The 19,577-nt window shown below is 40.2% G+C and overlaps 2 protein-coding genes across 2 annotated transcripts in view; one reads left to right on the forward strand and one right to left on the reverse strand.

Moving 5' to 3' along the window:
• TRAPPC3L (trafficking protein particle complex subunit 3L) overlaps positions 1–19,200 on the forward strand; it is a 42,373-nt gene extending 23,173 nt beyond the window's left edge. Inside the window, exons 4-5 of the mRNA XM_010965459.3 lie at positions 12,036–12,221; positions 15,548–19,200. Of these exons, the coding sequence (XP_010963761.2) occupies positions 12,036–12,221; positions 15,548–15,667 (306 nt within the window). The 3' untranslated portion in view covers positions 15,668–19,200. The remainder of the gene's footprint in view (positions 1–12,035; positions 12,222–15,547) is intronic.
• Positions 654–9,793, reverse strand: CALHM5 (calcium homeostasis modulator family member 5). Its single transcript, XM_010965457.3, has 2 exons — positions 8,689–9,793; positions 654–5,147 (listed from the first exon to the last, which is right to left on the reverse strand). The coding sequence occupies exons 1-2, from the start codon at positions 9,226–9,228 to the stop codon at positions 4,758–4,760; spliced, it is 930 nt and encodes a 309-aa protein (XP_010963759.1). The 5' UTR covers positions 9,229–9,793; the 3' UTR covers positions 654–4,757.
• Positions 19,201–19,577: the final 377 nt, after the last annotated feature.

Here is a 19,577-nt window from a genome sequence, read left to right on the forward strand (position 1 = left end):
TGTCAAAAAGTCAAGTATTGACTCTATTCTGGTTGCATGAGTGGGAAAAGGAGAAGGAGAGGGTAGGGGTAGGTGATACAAAAATTGAGACCCCAAGATAACTTAGTTGTAATTTAAAATTATTATTAAATCAATGAAATTCTAATAGGAACATAGCAGTGGCCTAGTTCTGAATCCAAAACCATAAGGTTTCTTGAAAATTTTACAGTATAACAAGGAGAATAATGGGAAACTCACAAACTCCATTCTCTTGAAACAGAAAATGTTTCTCCATAATAAGAGTATAGCTTGTGGCAGGGAAAATTGATCCAAAAGACCTATCTGAAGGCATATTTAGTAATGTTACTGGGCTTTAAAGATGAAGAAAGAATTTTGTGAGAATAGAGGCAAAAATATCATGTTAGTAATGAGTTAAGATGGCACTGGATTTTTCCTTAACAATATTCAATCACAATGGACAATGGAGTAACACTTAAAATATATCCAAGTAGAGAACCAGCAAAACTGTCCTTAAAGTATAAAATAGGCCAATAACTTGAATATGTAAAACTCAGGGACTAGGATTCCTGAGAACCTTTTCTGAGAATAATACTAAAGAATAAACTCCAGGCAAACAGGGATTGACTGTCACAGCTTCAGCAAAAGAACTGTGGTGAACACATAATTTATTTTATTGCATAACTATTATGAAAATTTTCAAACACACACAAATATAAAGAGAATATGTAATAAGCACCATGTACCTACTATTGAGCTTCAATAAGTATTAATATTTTGGCAATCTTATTTCAACTTTCAGCTCTTCCCTTTTTTGTGCTAAAATATTTTAAAGAAAGTGCTAGACATCATTGTAATTCATATATAAATATTTCAACATGCATCTCTAGCTGGTAAGGACTTTTTTTTAAAAAAAAAAAAAAAGTGTAAACCAACATGCTACTATCATAAATATCAAAATGAACAATTCCCTGATGTCATCTAATACTCATTTAATACCCATTCATAGTTCCCTAAATATTTCAAAAATATGCTATGTTGGTTGGTTGCTTGAAACAGGACACAAATAAGACCCACATGTTGCTTCTGGTTGTTATATATCTTATATCTCTTTTATTCTATTTTATAAATGCCATTGGTCTATGGAAAACTGGGTCACATGTCAAATAGAATGTCCTATATTGTAGATGTACTTGGTTGCTTCCTTGTGGTGCTAGTTAACTTGTTTTCTCTTGCCTATACTTCCTGTAAACTAGTAGCAAGAACTAAATACTTGATTAGATTCAGATTTAATTTTTTTTCAGGAAACAGTATTTCACAGGTGGTACTTTGTATTTACTCTTGCACTGCATAACATTAGGAGGCACATAATATGCGGTTGTACCATTTTTAGTGATGCTAAGACAGAGTGGCATTCCAAGTGGCTTCAAGTTGCATGCTTCTCACCCATCACACTTCCAACAAGTTGTTGAGAGATTATTATTTATTGTCTAGATCCATTATGTCCTTAGGGGTTGCAAAATTGTTATTTTATAATTCTGAAAAGTTCTACAAATAATAAAATAATCAAGAATCAGTAAGGTAGAGGCATATAAAATTGATGCACAGAAAGTAATAGTTTTTTCAGGTACTCAAGTAACCATCACTTGGAAGATATCACAAAAAAAATGAAACCATTTGTACCAGCAGCAAAGAATACCTACAAATGCACACTTGCAAAACTTATGTGAGGAAAACGTTAAAATATCCCTAAAGGATGAAAGGTAGTGTTGAGTAAGTGGAAAATAAACGGAAAGTCACCCCATGTTCTCAGACAGATTGATGACAGCATAATGTGTAGTTCAGTAAGATCTGGGGCGGGGCCCAAGATTCTGCTTTTCTTGTAGCCTGCATTCCCCAGCATGGCCAGCTCTGTGTCTTAGAGCAGTTGTTCTCAAGATGTGATCCCTAGCCCAACAGCAGCAGCAGCACCTGAGAACTTGTTAAAAACACAAATTCCCTCACATCACCCCAGACCTACCAAATCAGACAGTCAGACGCAGCAATCTACATTTTAACAAGCCATCCGAATGATTTTGACATGGCTTAAAGTTTGAGAACCTCTGCTCCAGCACTTCTAAAATCTAAGTTGCACAGGAATCACCTAAGGTCTAGTTAAACTGCAGGCTCAATTCAGCAGTTCTAGGTAGGGTCTGATTCTGCATTACTAACTAGCTTCCTCGTGATGTTTATGCTGGTGGTCTGAAGACAACACTGAGGAGCAAGACTGGAAGACCCATCTGTTCTGGCTTGCTCAAGGCCAGCCTGGCTTGTACCTCCCACTCCCATTTTTTTCTAGACATTAATGACAAATAATATGTTTATTTTCAGTTGAATTTAACCCACAGCAGTGTGTTCCTCTCAAACCAAATTTAACCCAAAATAATTTAAATTGCACTTCAGGCTTTGGTGGAGACAGTTCGGAGAGGTACCTATTCATCATCTATCAGATCATTTCATGGAGGAGATACTGCTTACTGGAATCAAAAGGGAAAAACTAGTAAGGAAAAAACCTATGCATAGGGCGAATTTTGGTATAAGTCTATATATCAATGCAATTTGCCTCTGATCTCTCTCTTTAATAAATTCTGATCCTCATGTGTTAGTGTTCAGGCTATCTTACTTCATATTGCTCCAAAATTTGATGGCTTAAAACAACAAACATTTATTTAAGCTCATGATTTTCTGGATCAGGGATTTGGACAGGACATAGCCGGGACCCCTTAATAACATCGGCAGCCTCAGATGGGGTAGCTCAAAAGTCTGGATGTCTGGAGTGACTTCCCTCAAACCGTAGTTCTGGGGTCTTTTTTCTGGCTGTTGGTTGGGTTCCCTGATTCTGGTCCACGTCATGTCTCCTGAGGCTGGAATGTCCAAAATGGCTTCTTCACTCGCATGCCTGGCACCTAGGCTAGAACGACTCGAACAGTTGGGGCTGGCCAAGTACCATCTGTCTCTCTCTCTCTCTCTCTCTTTCTCTTTTTCTCTCTCTCTCTCCTCACTCTGTCTCTCCACTTGGCTAACTTGGTCTTCTTCAGAGTTTGGGAAATTCAGGGTAATTGCTCTTCCTGTCTGCTGGCTGGCTTTCAGCAGGCTGAGCACTGCCAGAAACCAAGGCTTAACTGCAACAGTTTTGCAATCTGGCTTAACTTCTGCTTCATTCTATTGGTTTGTTAAAGCCAGAATCAAGGAGAAGGGAAAAAGACCCATCTCTCAATCGGAGCCATTGAGCCATATTTCATTTACCATGGTTTGGTTTGGTTTTGTTACAGTGAAACCCAGATGCACCAAAGAAGGCTTGGTTAGAAGCAAAATAAATGCAAAAAAATGCTACCTGTTAAACCTTTTTAGAAAGTTCATATCAGCTCATAGAGTCCATGGTTAGCATCTCTTCCTAACTCTGCCTTCAGTGCCATCACCTTGGTAACTTGAAATTGCATCACAGAAATTGGCAAACACTTTGAATCAGGGCTTTTTTTTTTCTCAAAGAGCCAGTTGTTAAACATTTTATCACACACCATGTTTAAAACCCAAGTAATATTTCAAATATTGCAACTCCCAGCCCCCATCTCCCATTCTCCCACCTACACACACAACCTGACTCTGCACCTCCAAGTTCCCCAGGACATGTTCCAGGTCTTTTACCTCCAGGGTCCTTCCCCCAATCTGGGATAAAGTTCCATGGTAATAGGGAGTTCATTCCCAGGATTCTCCAACTAGGAGGCAAGGACTCTCTGTGGCGGGAGGTGTGAGTCACAGCATACAACATGGTGCCTCTTCTTTAAATATCAATTCCACTCAGAGATTTAAAGGGAATTAATATATATATTTAAACTAACATGGATGTATTACATAATAGACTGCAAAATTTGCATTCTGTAGGGGCCCACAAAAAAGTTTTTAGTTTCTTATAAAATCACAAGGAAATAGATGAACTTTAAGGTTGAAAAAAAGTTTTAACATTAATATTAATGTATATGTCTTTATATCAATACAGTCATAAATATATGTGTGTGTATACATGTGTGTGCTTGTGTGTATGTGTATGCATGTACTTTTTAATGTAGAAACTGGTCCATGAAGGCAAAAGTGCCTAGAGCCCACAAAAATCATAATACAGCCCTGAATATAGGGGTCTACTTTCAGTACAGAGTTGAAACATGTGAAAAGCTCTGAATTTTAGGTATCATATCCTTTCAACGTGTTATTTTTGAGAAACGAGGTCTTCAGATTCCAAAGAAATGAATTTCAAGCCATTGAATTTCATACATCCTTGAAAGGCAGTAGGAGAGATTTACAGAAGGATTTCCACTGTGATTACACTGCAGATCCCACTGTACAGCTGTCTGTTAAGAGTACCTCGCTCACTCACTATTAAGAGTACCTGCCCCCAGATGCCATGACCAATATTTACACAGAGCAGCAGAACTTCTTGCATGAGTCTCACTGTCAATCGTAAAATCTTAGAACTTGAAGCCACTGAGCCCAAACCCCAACCAATGCAAAGGCACTTTTGTCACCACCCTTGGCCAGTCATTCAGCGTCAGTCTGAGCACTTGACGCTGTCTGCAGTGGGAGCTGTAAACCTGCTTCCCTTTGGGTAATTGTCTTGTAAGGAAACACTAAATGTGAGAAAACGCAGAGATACTCAGGTAGCTGGTGACTGTGGGAAGATGTCAGAATGAGTGTACTGTTGGACACTGCGAGTCAGTGATGATGAGCTACACGTTGTGGGCAGTACCCACAAGCACCATTGTGGTCTCATCGTCCTCAGGGCTATGTTCCAGACTGTCCTCCACCACCCTGTGGAGGGTGCTGTAGTGTTGCCGGCTTTGGTGGAAAGAATGCAGCTCTGAAGCAGCCTCCCAGGCTGCAAAGGTGGGCAAGGGGAAGGCATCTGGCCTCTTGTTTTCAAAGAAGCATTTCAGGTTTCTCTCGCTCAGCTTTTTGGCATAGTCCAGGAATGTATTTTCCAACTGCTCCTTCTCTTTTTGTGCGTATGTCTTCCAAAAATCCAGCTGAAGGTAGCTAACTTTAGATCGGCAGCGAGTGACACAAGTGGTGAGCAGAGAGAAGAAGGATGCTGAACAAATCAGGAACCATCCTAGAATCTTAGAAAGAAAGAAACATTGAGGACATACAAAGCTCAGTCACTTCTCAGGGAGCGGTGGTGGTGTCATTGGAAAGTGTACAGCTAAATTAATCCCACAGTCATTGCCAGACCTTGGTTGAAGTCCTTCATCTTAATTATTAACAACAGTTTTTTACAGTCAAATAAAGTTATGGTTTTCCTAACCTCTAGTCTCCATCCTACCCACCATTGCTGATTTGCAAAGAAACACCCGGAATGCAGGCAAATGGAAAAGAGCAAAAATAGAGATTATCCAAGAACTGGACAAGCCAAGCCCTCAAATGGTACTAGCTATTAGAGGAACGAATTCTGTGCATGAGTAAATGTGGTCATGTGAGCAAATGACCAGTTCCTTAGCCAGGTGTTTTCAGGCCTTGACAAACGCATATTCATGGATAGCGAACTGATTTTTCCCGTGTTACATTGTTTGCAGAGAACAGCAGACCCTCCCTGAGAGAAATACCATTACTCATTATCCATCACACAGTAATGCAAACATAATACAACACGGAAACTGAGGCTATAAAAATTGGAAGCCTTCATAAAAGCTGAAGGAAAAAAATAGAGTCACTCCGAATCTTCAGCATTGCTGATTCTGAATTTTGGTAATTGGAAAAAACAGATTCCTCTCTGAATACAATCTGGCTCAGCTGGGTTTTTTTTTTTTTTTTCCCTCTGAATTCCCAAAACAGAAGTCTAAACAGCTCAACTTATCTTCTAAACTTTTTTGTTTTTGTTTTCACAAATGGAGTTACTTTCATGTGTGGGCAACTAGCAAAGCTCTTTCAAAATTTCTCTTAACATGTTAGTTAAATGTTCCTTAGTATTTCTCACCAGATAGGCCTATTTGAACAGAGAATCAGCAATCTGCAAATGAACCCATTCAGACCATAACAGAACCACAAATAAGCTCCAAAGCTTTAAACCAGTGGTCCCCAAACTCTGACTCAGACCATGGAGGTCATTGTACAGGATCTCAGACCCCACTTGTGTGCCTTTAGCACTTGCTGGGTTTTAATCTCAGCTTTCCCCTTTTACGGGTATTCTCTGTGCCTCAGTTTCCGTATGTGTAAAGTAGGGGTTCCCCACCTCAGAGGGTAATTGGGGGGGGTTAAAATGAGGTGATGTAGACATATACGGGATTCAGTAAGTGTCAGCTACGATCACCTCCTGCTATTTTTCAAACGTATGCACGTCTATGTAGAAGCATTACTGAATGCAGGGCATCTTTCTGACATGACTCATGAATGAGGCTTAGCTCCCATCGTGTGAAAGTCCTTCTGTTTACTTTAATCACTCGTGGTTGGCTACCTCAGATCTTCCTCCTTTCTAACCTCTACCTTTCTTTTCCCGCACAGCCTATCCTCCTGTAGGCCAGTAGACCATCTCACCTCAATATCTGAACCAATTCTTCTGAATTATAAACTATTTGATCAGCTCAGACTCGTCTTCCCCCCACTGGATAACTTTAGCTTCTCCTTGGTCTCACCTGAGTGCTGAACACTGTCCTCTTGCTCTTCCCTAATTCATGGTACCCAGCCAGAATCTGACTGGACATGGTGGATGCTCCTCCCCAGCCCTCAATAGTGTCCCATTCTGCACGGGTCTTCTCCTTCAAACCCTGGCATTTTTCTCATCAATTTAGGACACTTACAGTGTGCCAGTAGCTTTATGCCCATTTATGCCCATTAACTCTATACTTCCCAGCAACCCTCCAATGTAGGTGTTATTACCCTCAACTATGAGGGAACTGGGGCTCAGAGGGGTCAAACCGGTAGCTCTGGGCCCCATAGCTGGTGAGTGGCAGAATCAGGATTCAAACCCAAGGTTGACCAATTCCAAGATGGAGTTCTTGCCACTACTCTACTCTCCCTTCCTTAAGAATAGAGAGCCATCCAGCTGTAATTCTTGTTTTTCTGCCCCACCTATGGATGGGGCACTTTTTCCACCCCCACACACATACCCAACTGTTGGTCTGGACTGTTTGTTGCTGCTGCCTGTCTGAAGCACTGCGGTCAACACCTGCTCTTGATATAGCTCCCTTTGCCAACATCCCTCATGCATCCCCCCCTAGGAATCAGCCCCCAGGTCCTCTTCATTCCTCCGAAAGGTAAACAGATCAGTGTGCCCAGGCTAAGCTAGGACAGGATGTGCATGATTTCCTTACACCTGTGTTTAGAGAAGAAGAAACGCTCACACAGTGATAAGAGTTTGGATCTGGCACTACATGAATGGAGCCTGGTGCCTGAGGACACAAATCATACAACATAACATTTGTAATTAATACCTTCCTTCAACAAAAGAGGGAAGACATATGGGAGCCTGGCATGTTTTTATCTAAGATGTGCTTTATGCATTAAACAAAAGATTTTTGTTTGGGAGCATTTTTAGGTTTCTCAGTTTATGAAAAGAGTGTGACTATACTGTCAACCAGTTTTGGAAAGTCTGATTTTAAAAGATTTTGCCTTGCTATGTTGTTGAAAAGGCAAGTCTGTGATGAAAAAGTAAAATTACACTATTTTTACCACCTTTCATCTTAAATAGCATTTCTGACAAACTGTGAATCTGTTTATGTACTCTTATTGCTTGTTTGGGGAATGAATTCCTACTATTCACAAGTAAGAATTCAGTCTCTTCCTGAGGCAGGGCCAGGCTCACATCTGGATTTGTGCTCACATACCAGGAAGGGTGACAAGCTACTTCCTTGAGTCAATCAGCTAAAGCTGCAATTTCCTTCTCTTAAAGAAAATAATGCCCCAAATCTTGAGCTTCTAAAGTGAACGTAAGAACCTCTTTCGCTGTAGAGTACAGAGAGCATAGGATGCAACCTTCCCAGAGAATATAGTCCCGTTTCCCTGAAGTCTATTTAAAGACTGCCAGCACCCACTTTGTACAGGAAATCCTTCTCAGTCTTGACAATATTTATGCACAGAGATAGCCATTGCCAGAAATTAAGGGAATCACTACACTAATTGTATTATGTGCAGCTTTGAAAAGTGGTAGCCCCGTTGGCTCAGCTGTATTTTAATAGATGAATGCTACATGTGCTTTTGAGAAGCCAGTTTGAAAATAATTGACAAAAGGCAGTAACTTCTAATTACAGCTCTGTTGTTAACACTATTATGAGTTAGCCTCATGCATTATTTACAAAGTCCGCCCCAACAGATTGTTTTAAAGTGCTTAAGCATTTACATATGTATAACTCAGAGGCTATTTCCTTTTCTGAAATGGAAAAGACAATGCAATCAGCAATTTTACTAGCCATCCAAACTCTAAAAAGCATTTCCTGAGATTGTCTTAACGCTGCACCACATTCCAGTTTCCATTTCAGCAATTTTACTAGCCATCCAAACTCTAAAAAGCATTTCCTGAGATTGTCTTAACGCTGCACGACATTCCAGTTTCCATTTAGTTTCAAAATGTTCTAGCAGGATTCAGGCTCAGCCCTGACTTAAAGGAGTACAGAGAGAATACATCAAGCTCACGCTGCAGGGAGAGAAAGGCACTTTGTCCTTTCTTACCTGAGACTGGGCTTGCAGGGACAGCTTCAGTTCCTCGTTGTCTGTGGGGGTCATGCTGGTTTTGCCACAAGATACTTTGTGAAGTTCTTTCCAGCACTCTGTGGGTTTGTCCTTGCAGATCAGTCTCAGGAGTCTTGAACTTGTGGTCCCGCTCACAGCACATTCATAGAAAGTTCCATTGAGCAAAGCCACAGAAAGCCACATCACTGGAGCCACCAATGAACTCAGAGTGATCTGGCCAAGGACATGGAAGAAGCGGCAGTTGTGGCCTCTGGGGAAGATTTTCCTGGGATTCACACAGCAGCCTGTGAAGAGTTTCCAGGACCTGTTGTTCAGAAAGAATCCCAGGATCAATAACACCCAGGCAGGAGCAAAGAGGAAAACCAGTCCGTAGACCACGTTCTCAGTGCTGCAGGGACACTTAAAAGCCACGAGTGAAAAGAGACGCTCACCTCCCACGGTCAGCAGAGCCATGAAGCTGTAGCCAATAACCGTCTTCTGGTTGAGGAGGAACTTTACAATCCCCTGAAAAGCATCCATTTTGGAGGTACTTGGAGGGCAAAGGCTTTGCTCTTATTTATTGGCAGAGAAGCTGTGGCAGCGGCCGAGGGTGGAGCTCTTTCTTCATTAGAAACAACAGTCCTCCTTCTCAGACTGATTTCAGCCAGATAAGGAAGCAGTGTCATTCCCCAGGAATGAATGTTTCCCAACAGTGCTCAGACAATGCCTCCTCCTGGTGGATACTGGACCATGACACCAGAGCCAAAACACTGAGAATGAGAGTAAATTCAAAGTGAACAGCCTCCATTTCTATGTTATTTCCATGTGGCTTGGATTGAAAATCAGAAAGAAATTCCAACTCTTACAAATAATAATAGCCTAGGAATTTTCCAACCAGAGGAATCAACATTAGCAGAAACTGGGTTTCAGCCAATTGATTGAAAGCCAAATCAAGTCTCCAAGTCTAGAGTTTCATGATGGTATTTTTCTCTTGCTACTGAAGACTTTTGCTTCTTTAACTTAAGATTTGGAAGATTCACTTTATATCCTCTTTAACTGAATAGTGACTTGAACTAAATTTTAGGATTTGGGCCATTTGAAATTTATTTGGAAAAGTTCAGAGAGAGTTTGAGTGTTGAATAAAAGACACAGTGAGAAGGGTCCTCATTATTTCTTTCCTAAGCTATCATAGTAACTTCTTTTTTTTTTTTTTTTTTGAGTTACAGTCAGTTTACAATGTTATGTCAATTTCTGGTGTATAGCACAATTTTTCAGTCATACATGAATATACATATATTCCTTTTCATATTCTTTTTCATTGTGATCTACTACAAGATCTTGAATATATTTCCCTGTGCTATACAGTATAAACTTGTTTATCTATTCTATATATACCTGTCAGTATCTACAAATCTCAAACTCCCAGTCTGTCCTTTTCCACCCCACTCCCCTCTGGCAACCACATGTTTGTACTCTATGTCTGTGAGTCTGTTTCTGTTTTATATCATAGTAACCTCTTGATTGGCCTTTCTGCCTTTGACCTCATGCCCACCCTCCTTCTCGTCCCTCAGTCCATCCTCCATGCTGACACGAAGGAGATCGCTCTAAAAGAGAAATCCAGGTCTTTCCCCTAGCCTACCCCCACCTTGGGGCTCCCTACTGCCTGTTGATAGATGCCAACTTCCCCTGAACCTCACCATGGTATTCCATGCCCTTGACATGTTCCTTCTACCTGGAATATCTAACCTCCCCCACCTGACCTTGTCCACCTGGCAAATGCTCACTCAGTATTCATGAACAGGGTAGAAGCTTCTTCCTCTGTGAACATTTCAAGGGCTGCTTCCTAACATATAACATTGTGCTTGCAGTGCTTGTCATAATTGCAGTTATTTGTTTAACATCTGTCACTGCTTTTAGACTATGAGCGCACATAAAACAGGAACTACATCTTATTAAATTTTGTGTTCTGGGTGTAAATATGATGTCAAGCACAGAATGTATGCTTACTCAATATTTTTTTTTTCAAACAGTAGTCGAACTCCACTGTGTGCCAGGCACTCTACTGGACAGGCGGTGCTCAATGAGTACTACTGAATGAATGAGTGAATGAATGAATGCATGGTGAACCCTTTAGTACTTCTACTTATAAATAATTTAAGGAAATTGTCTCCATTTCTGTCCTGCACTGCTTTTCATTTTAAATTTAAATTAATCAAATCACTTGAAAGACAACAACAATCAGGATGACAAACTTCCATTAATAAACTTTAAATTCCAGGCCTGTGTATTTTGTGAAAAGAAAGTCCTTTGGACTAGAAGCCAAGGAACCAAGTTCTAGTATAAACTTGGCCGTATCGTTTTACGTCTCTGAACCCTAGCTGCCTCATTTGTGAAGCTGGAGCTAGAAAAGAAAGTCTCCAGGATTTCCTCAGTCTCTACATTGTAGAATTCTTTAAGCCCTTTAAAACAGCAGGCTTTTCTGAAAAGCTACTTTATGACTCATCTATGTGCCTCCCACCACTACCCCTTACTCCTTTGCAGGGACTTGTCCTTAGTGACATGACTCCCTCCACTTCCCAAAACACACCCTTGGGTCTAATCTTCCCACAGCACCCTCCGTCCTCTACTCTGTCCCCTTCCTATTGTGGTGGCTGTGTCTTGGGTCCCTTCTAATTCGAGACTTTATCCTTTACTAGGCTCATGTGACAAATAACGTGCTAGTATACTGACGATTAGTAATATTTTAGTTTCTCATGCTCCTAAAGGGTATTTATCTTTTTAATTTTTTATTTTATACAATTTTAAAGGTTACTTTCCATTTACAGTTATCACAAAATAGTGGCTATATTCCCCGTGTTGTACAGCACATCCTTGTAGCCTGTCTTACACCCAATAGTTTGTACCTCCCGCTCCCCCACCCCAAACTGGCCCCCCCCCTGCACTGGTAACCCCTAGCTTGTTCTCTATATCTGTGAGTCTGTTTCTTTTATGTGATATTTTTTAGATTCCACACATAAGCAATACATACGTATATCTTTATCTGACCTATTTCACTTAAGGGATATTTATTTTTGAAAATTTTTTTTCAGAAATAATGCCTTAGCTGTTTCATAAGTCATATTGCTTCCAAAGGAAACTAGTCCTTTAGGATATTCCATAAAAATGAAAGGGTTTAAGATTTGCACAAGTCATAGGGTCCGTAAATTTCAAAGCTGAGTGTGAACCACACTTCCTGACTACAGACTCCCCGAGCTTCCCTTGTTCCCTGGGTATGTGGTATTTAGGTGCCCTCCTAATAGTTATTTGTTCTTGACCAAGTTTTGTAATTTTTTTTTCCTCTTTATTAGGTTGCTTTCAAGATGTACTTGGGGATCACACCAAGTGTGACCTGTAACAATTCCAGCAGGAATGAATTTTCCCTGATTCTAGACAAGAATCCTCTGGTAGAGTTTGTGGAAGAGCTCCCCGCTGGCCGATCCTCTCTGTGCTACTGCAATTTACTCTGTGGGATTATCAGAGGTGCCCTGGAAATGGTAAAGCTCGTCCTTTATCCTGCCAAGTAGCTTCATCATCCAGTCATCCAGTGCTGTGGAACTAATTACCCCCAATGTAGCCACTTAAAACAACAAATATTTATTGTCTCACACAGTTTCTGAGGATCAGAAATCTGGGAGCAGTTTTGCTAGGGCGTTGTGACTCAGAGCCTTTCACAGCTTAATGCACATGCAGTTAAGAGGCTGGTCAGGGCTGCAGCCTCTGAAGACTTGACTAAGGCTAGGGAACCCACTCCCAAACACTCACACAGCCTCCATGCCTTGCTGGCAGCGGGCTAAAGGCTTCATAAAGTTCCTTGTTACATAGGCCTCCTTATAGAGCTAATTCCAACAGGTGCTGCCAACTCTGCTGCAGCCTTGGAGGGCACTACCTAGGGCGTGAACAATAGGAGGCGGGATCTTTGCTGGCCATTTTGGAGGCTGGCTTCCACCCCTGAATTGTTCATTGATGTAACTAAGACAATGCATCTGTTGCATTGGGCATACAAAGACAAGGACACAGTTGCTGCCCTTCAAGAGTCGTCTGTCCAGGAGAGAAGTTAGATGTGTAAGGAAGTGTGGCTTAGGGCTGTGAGAGGACCTGGGATGGGGCGGGGGTCGAGGGAGCAGGGAAGCCTTCCTAGGAAAACTCTAAGCTGACATTTGAAAGATAAAAAGCAGTTAGGTGAAGGTCTTGGGGTAAGGGGAAAATAATATTCCAGGTGAAAGGAGAACCGTGTCCAAAGGCACAAAAAGAATGTTTCACTCAAGGAAAAGGAAGCTGGATTAGTTCAGTATGCATCCTATGTAGACCGAGAGAGGTATCGTCACGAAAAAAGGAAGTTTACATTCTTTACAGAGATCTGATTTTTTTTTTAAAGGGAGATTCATATGACAAGCTTTGAATTTGGATTTTTATCTTGAAAGCAGCAGAGCTTCCCATTATAGGCTTATAGGGGAATGATATCTTGAAATTTCTGTTTTAGGAATTTCATTACTTCATTAACAAAGTGAAAGTGTACAGGAGGGTACAACGCTGGAGGGGGCAGGCGAGCAGTTAGGAAGCCCATGATGGTAACTCTAAGAAAAGCCAGAATAAAGCGCTGAGAGAAGGAGAAGAGGGGAGGAAACCAATTGGAACAACATTAAGAAGGTAGAACAGACAACACTAGGTCATCAGTTGCCTGAAAGAGAGAAGACTGAGAAAGAGACCCAGGAATTATTTTTAGGTTCTGAGCAACCTGTAGGTATGGCTGTGCTATTAACCAAGAGAGCAACCCAGGAGGAGCACACCGGGTTTGGGAGAGACGAAGAGAGCTGTTCGATTCGGAAGCTGCTGGGATTGAGGTGTGACACACACACCAGTGGCAATATCCAGGAAGCAGTTGTTAAACATGTCTGGAAGTCACAGAAGTGGGCTGGAGAGCCACTGAGACTGTCAGAGAACGCCTAGCATTGTGTGTAGGGCAAGAACAGATGGAGCCCTGTGAGGCAACAAAACATAATGAGTAAGTTGAAGAGAGAATACAAAGGCTGCAAAAGATACCAAGAAGGAATAATCAGAGGTAGAAGAAAGATCAGGAAAGAACAGAGATAGAAACACTGGAAGAGAGCATTTCACAAAAAGGGAGTGATTCACCAGATCAAGGGTAGCAGAGAGGCATGTAAAACAGGATCTGAAAAATAGTCAGAACACTTAAGGACCGAAAGATCAAGAAGGACCTTAGTGAAAGGTGTTTTGGGAAAGTAGAGGAAGAAGATGATGTTTTAAAGACTGAGGAGCCAAGGGCAGCAGAGAAAGATGTGATAGCCAGCAATGTCTCATTTTTCCAGAAGTTTAGCTGGTTACAAATGGTGAGACCAGATGGGAGCCAAAGACTAGACATGTGTTGACCTACCCAATAATGAGACATGCATATAATGTTCACTTATATGTAATAATTAGGGGAAGGATATAATAACAGTTAAAGCCAAAAATGTGAAATCATAAAAATAATTTATTATTCACACAAATCCTCCATGCTTCTACCCTGTTATTTTTTTAGGCCGTGAAATCAAGAAAGGGGAAGGGAATTGTTCTGGGAGCTTCTAGGCAAAGCAACGAACCATAAAACCAAGTTCAAAATAGGATAAAGGAGCCTCCAGCTTTCAAGGATAACAGTTGATTACGTGCTGAATGACAAATCTGTTTCAGACCTCAGGTGGCCCCAAATACCCAAAGAACTTCAATGTAGTCTTCTTGTTATTTTAATTGATTTTCAGCTAAATTGTAACAAAGACAAAAAGTGTCTTACGGGAAAAGAATTTTTTTTTTCTATATTTCAGAGTGCGTTATACATCCTTCTCCTGGATGGCAGGCAACACAAACGCATGATTTTTGCACCCTGTACAAGCCAATAATTTGGCTTCTCGAAGTCTATGGTTTAACAAATCCAGGCTGGTTGGCTGAGGACTTTTTAGTGAGAAGGGGGGGTGAGTCAGATAAGACTGAATAACTATTAACCAATTGCCTACTAGACTCAAGCCTTTTCCATTTATGATTTGCTTTTACTTGGTAATTTTTGCTTATTTATCTTATTTATCCCAATGACTTAAAATAACTGAGCAGGCCTTCTGCTGAGGATAGTTCAGCAACACGCTGCTCTTATGTGAGTGTATTTTAATGACTAGAGCAGTAAGCCCTGAGGGCTTACTTCAATGTCTGGGAAAAGAGGAATGCTCTATAGTGGGAAAGAAGGCCTGGGTATCAAATATTCACATCTACAATTTCAATCTTTAATTTTATACTTATAATTTATTTAGTTGGTATTCTTTCAAAGCTCTCAAAGCCATAGTGATTGCTAAATGTTGTTAGGAGAAGTGATTATGCTATTTATCTAATGACAGAATGATTTATAGCCAGTCAGTTAGAGAAGAGTCGTTTAAGAAGCCTTTATCCTTGAGGTTCTGCTTGGCGAGGGGCATCAGGGCAAGGCTATCTTTAAGCTGGGGACTTGTGTTCTTCTTGGGATGGATCCACAGTTTAGACCTGCACTGTGAGCAAAAATGGGTCCATGTCCTGGGCTTGCCCCAGAATCAACCAGGTTGGGCCTGTCCGGGTCCACCCTTCTCTCTGCAGACTCCCACACAGAGCTGACCACAGCCAGACCATCAGTGGAGGACACAGAGTAAAGGGCCCTTCGTCCACAGAACAATCTCTTTTTTTATCATTCCATAAGGAAAGTCAGCTCTTTATGGGGTAAATAAAGCTGAAGCAAGAGACAGAAAAGTTTAGAATTTTTTAAAAACCTGAATGATGCAGACTTGTTTGTTTTTTTTTCCCCTAGGTTCATTTGGCTGCTGATGTTACATTCTTGCAAGACAGACTAAAAGGCGACAGTGTGACAGAAATAGGAATAACATTTCTAAAAAAGTTAGATGAGAGAAAATACAGACGGAAAAAATGAAGAATAGCATGCAAAATGCCACGGGCTGGCTGGTTGGGGAATTAATATTAGCTCAACATATATAGCCATATAAATTTTGAATTGCTTAATAGCATGGAATTTAAAAGGCGTATAAATCAGCTAGAAATTTGAAATGCAGAGCATTAAGATTTAAATCTTTTTCTCTTTGCTTATAAATCACACATTTTCAATTTCAAGTCCAAAAGATTTCATGTACAAATAATTCCTTGTAAGATAGCAAGCATGAATTCTACATATTACATAGTCTGTCCTAAGAGTGTCTCTGTATTTCACTTACTTACGGTAAGAAAAAAAAGTTTACCACTTACACAGCCGGTGTATTTATCCCTTCTTAGTGGAAAAAAGAATGAAATGATACAATATAAAGTTCACTCTATTAAGACAATTTCTAGATATTGTATATTGCACTACCCATAGAAACAGTGCCATTATAACACTTTTCCATATTTTTAAGAAACTATAGATAGATGATTTTTCTCATATTGGTTTGGCTTATAGCTTCAGCCTCCTGAAGCTACTCTTAGTTTATAACTATCAAGGCAAGCTATTTACTTATATGCTAATTCTGAAATATTTTAAAATAGCTTTTAATTTTAATTCATTTAATTTTGAGACAGCTGATATTAACGAAATCCTTTCCTTTTCTCATGAAATATTGCTGATGGTCAGGCCAGGAAATTCCTAAAATGAGAGGTAAATAATGTACTTTGAGAATACTTTCTTACCTCAAAGCTTATTCAGTTAGACCTTTTGGTATCATTTTTATCCCCTGAAAATCATACAAAGTATATTTTGTTTGTAACCAGAACATATTTCAAATTCAAAATGTACTGGACAAATAAACAATAATCTTTACCAGATCACGAGCATACAGCAGTCCAGAAGTAGAGAACTCAGATTACAAGTAAAAGTTACAACTAGTGGGGAACCATTAGTTAAAACTTGCATAAGTGATACAGTAGTGATAGACCTCAACTGGGACTCGGGAGCCTGAACATGCAGCCCCAGTGCAGTTTCTAGTGGTGTCAGCTGATCCTGACTGGTGGCTGGTCCAGGGCAAGGCATGTCATCTCTCAGCCTCTCTCCATCTGTCTGTCTCATTTATCTGTAAAATGAGAGGATTGGACATAATAAATGTCAAAAAAACTAGGAGAAAGAAGACTGGGGGAAATGGTTTGTTCCTCACCTACCCAGATGTCTCTTCAAAAGGACGCTGAGGTAGGTATTAAGGACCAAACAATATCACTTATGCAGCTGCAGCATCAGCGGAAGTATTTTCAAGCCAGTTCCGCAGAATACCAGGAGTAGTATCTGGAAGAACGTTATCTGATACCAGAAGGGATATCATAATGCCATGTATTTTAAACTGATGCCTTCAAGAAAAATATTTGCCTACAAGCCATTCCAAAGCTTCTTTCAGGATATTTCCATCTCCTGCTCAGTGTCCTCTTTCTCCGTAATAGTACACTCACCCCTCCAGGAACCCACAATATTCATGTCTATGGGCCTCCCTCTTAGGTCGTCACCCAACTAGCTGTCTTGAAAATGTTCCATGCCCTGGAGTATTCTCCTACCTGTCTACAGCCTCCTTTCCTTTCTCCCTCAACCCAGCCGTCAGAATTCCCTTAGCCCAATGTCTTCATTCCCTACCCTTGAAAGCAGCTTATCTAATTCTCTCCATGATGCTGAGTGTTGGAACTGGTGATGGCTTCAGAGTGAGGTTTGTTCTCCATCCCTTTTCTGTTTTCTTCACCCTGGGGAAGGAAGCAAGTCTCCTGGCACTGAACTTACGCTATGAAAGATGATCTATATAACCAAGAGAATGTCTTATTTGTATTCACTAGGTGCTCTATCTTGAAGAATGTGAGAATCTAGAAAGTATTGTTCATTAGAATTTTGACAGCTACTTATATAGATTTTCTAATAGCCACATTAAAAAAAGCAAAAAGATAAATTAAGGTTAAAAAAAGTTAACAAGTTGAGGGGAGGATAGAGCCCAGAGGTAGAGTGTGTGCTTAGCATGCATGTAGTCCTGGGTTCAATTTCCAGTACCTTCATTAAAAATAAATGAATAAGTAAATAAATACCTAATTACCCCCCCAAAAAATTTAAAAATAGAAGAAATCAAAAAAGTAAAATTAAAGGTAACATTAATTTTAATAATATATTTTATTTAGACTAATTATCCAAAATATTTAGCAAATAGAAAAATTATGATAGACAGTTTACATTCCTTTTGTACTAAATCTTTGCACTCTAGTGTAATGCAAAGTATTTTACACTTTTAGTGCATCTCAATTGAGGCTAAATTTTCAAAGCTTACAGTGAAACGCAGTCCTACCAAAACAAACTGTGTTTAGAGTTGTTTAGTAGCTTCAGTTTTTAAATCTAAATTAATTAAAATGAAAGTAGATTAAAAGTGCATTTCCTCAGTCACACTAGTCACATTGTAAGTATTCAGCAGCCGTGCATGGCTGCAGGTACTCCCTGTACAGCACTGGTCTAGCACTCCCAGGCAAAGATCTGTTGCACCTCCCTGTGGGGAAGATCCAGGTTCACAGAGAGAAAGAGGAAATGCGAAGAAAGAGAAAAGGTAAGGAAAACCAGGGGAAAGAGATCATCAGAAATCCATGAAATGCTTTCTCTCCACAAACTTGAGTGGTGATCCAGAAAAAGAGGAAGGTTTCATAGCAAAAAGAGTTTGCACACCATCCCCTGGGCTCCAAATGTATTTTCACTGCTTTTATGTAAAGTTGAGTCTTTCTAATATGGAAGTTGTACAGCGTAACTACAGAGTTATATGATTTTTTTTCTAATTTCATAAAAGCCTTCACTCTGAACCCAAAACCTTGAGCAATGTAGAGATGTTTATCATTTCTGCTCAGCCAAAAGAGAGGAAAGGTTTAGGGGCAGAGAGAGAGTTTTGTACTATTCAAATGACCTCACCAGATGGTTGCCTGAGCTGTTTACTGAAGGAGCCTGCTTCAGTGCCTATTCACTAAAAGCTGCCAGGAAGTAGACATGCCTACCCTCAGCAGCCTGCACATTCATTTTTTGCCTTCTCAAATCTCTCGGTTTCACCCATGAATTATTGGAAGCCTGGATCTCTTTAGTAGTTGAAATGGATTGTTCTGAATAAGTGGAAAGTTCCCTCTTCTTGTTTATGAAGGACCAGAATAAAAATTTGGAAAACCAGATGCTTGAAATGAGAAGAAGACGTTAAAACTTTTGTAACCAAAGAAGCCACTATAACCAAGATCTGCTAAGTGTTAAAGTAACGTCGTTACTGCTGAAGGATATAATGTTATTCAATGTTAAGAGTTTCTTCAAGACCTACTGTACAGCACAGGGAACTATATTCGACTTCTTATAATAACATATAATGGAAAAGAATCTGAAAAGAAAAAATACATATGTACGTATGTGTATAACTGAATTGCTTTGCTGGTCACCTGAAACTAACATTGTAAATCAACAACTACACTTCAATAAAAAATAGAATTAAAAAAAAATCAAGAGATTAATAAAAAGAGTCTCTCCTGTTGGGACTGTAGACTCTGGGCAGTGGTAATTTCTCCTCAGTAACACTGAAGGAGTCCCTGGTGAAAGTAACCTCCCAGCCCCAGAAAGTTGGCATCACAAAAGACTCCCTCTTAAAAAAGAAAGCCAGGTTTTGTTTACTCCTCCTGGTTGCATATTCCTTAAAAAAATCTGTCCAGCTGCTGCACTTCCTCATTCTGGCAAACCTTCCAGAAATTTAGCTGGACATGACCAAAGGTCAACCAGCAGTGGCTACAGCAAATAATCAGCAGAAAAGGCATGTGGCCAGTGTAATGTACCCATCTATGCTCTGAAAAGGAAACACTCAGTTCTTATTCAATCAGCAGTA

Source organism: Camelus bactrianus, chromosome 8 (assembly GCF_048773025.1).
Source record: "Camelus bactrianus isolate YW-2024 breed Bactrian camel chromosome 8, ASM4877302v1, whole genome shotgun sequence".
NCBI lineage: Eukaryota > Metazoa > Chordata > Mammalia > Artiodactyla > Camelidae > Camelus > Camelus bactrianus.

Bases quoted from the DNA above. Each gene is read 5' to 3' on its own strand.
- CALHM5 (XM_010965457.3), bottom strand. From the start codon at position 9,228: ATGGATGCTTTTCAGGGGATTGTAAAGTTCCTCCTCAACCAGAAGACG. The intron at 5,148-8,688 runs GTAAGAAAGGAC...TTTCTTTCTAAG, and splicing joins CCCTGCAAGCCCAGTCTCAG to ATTCTAGGATGGTTCCTGAT.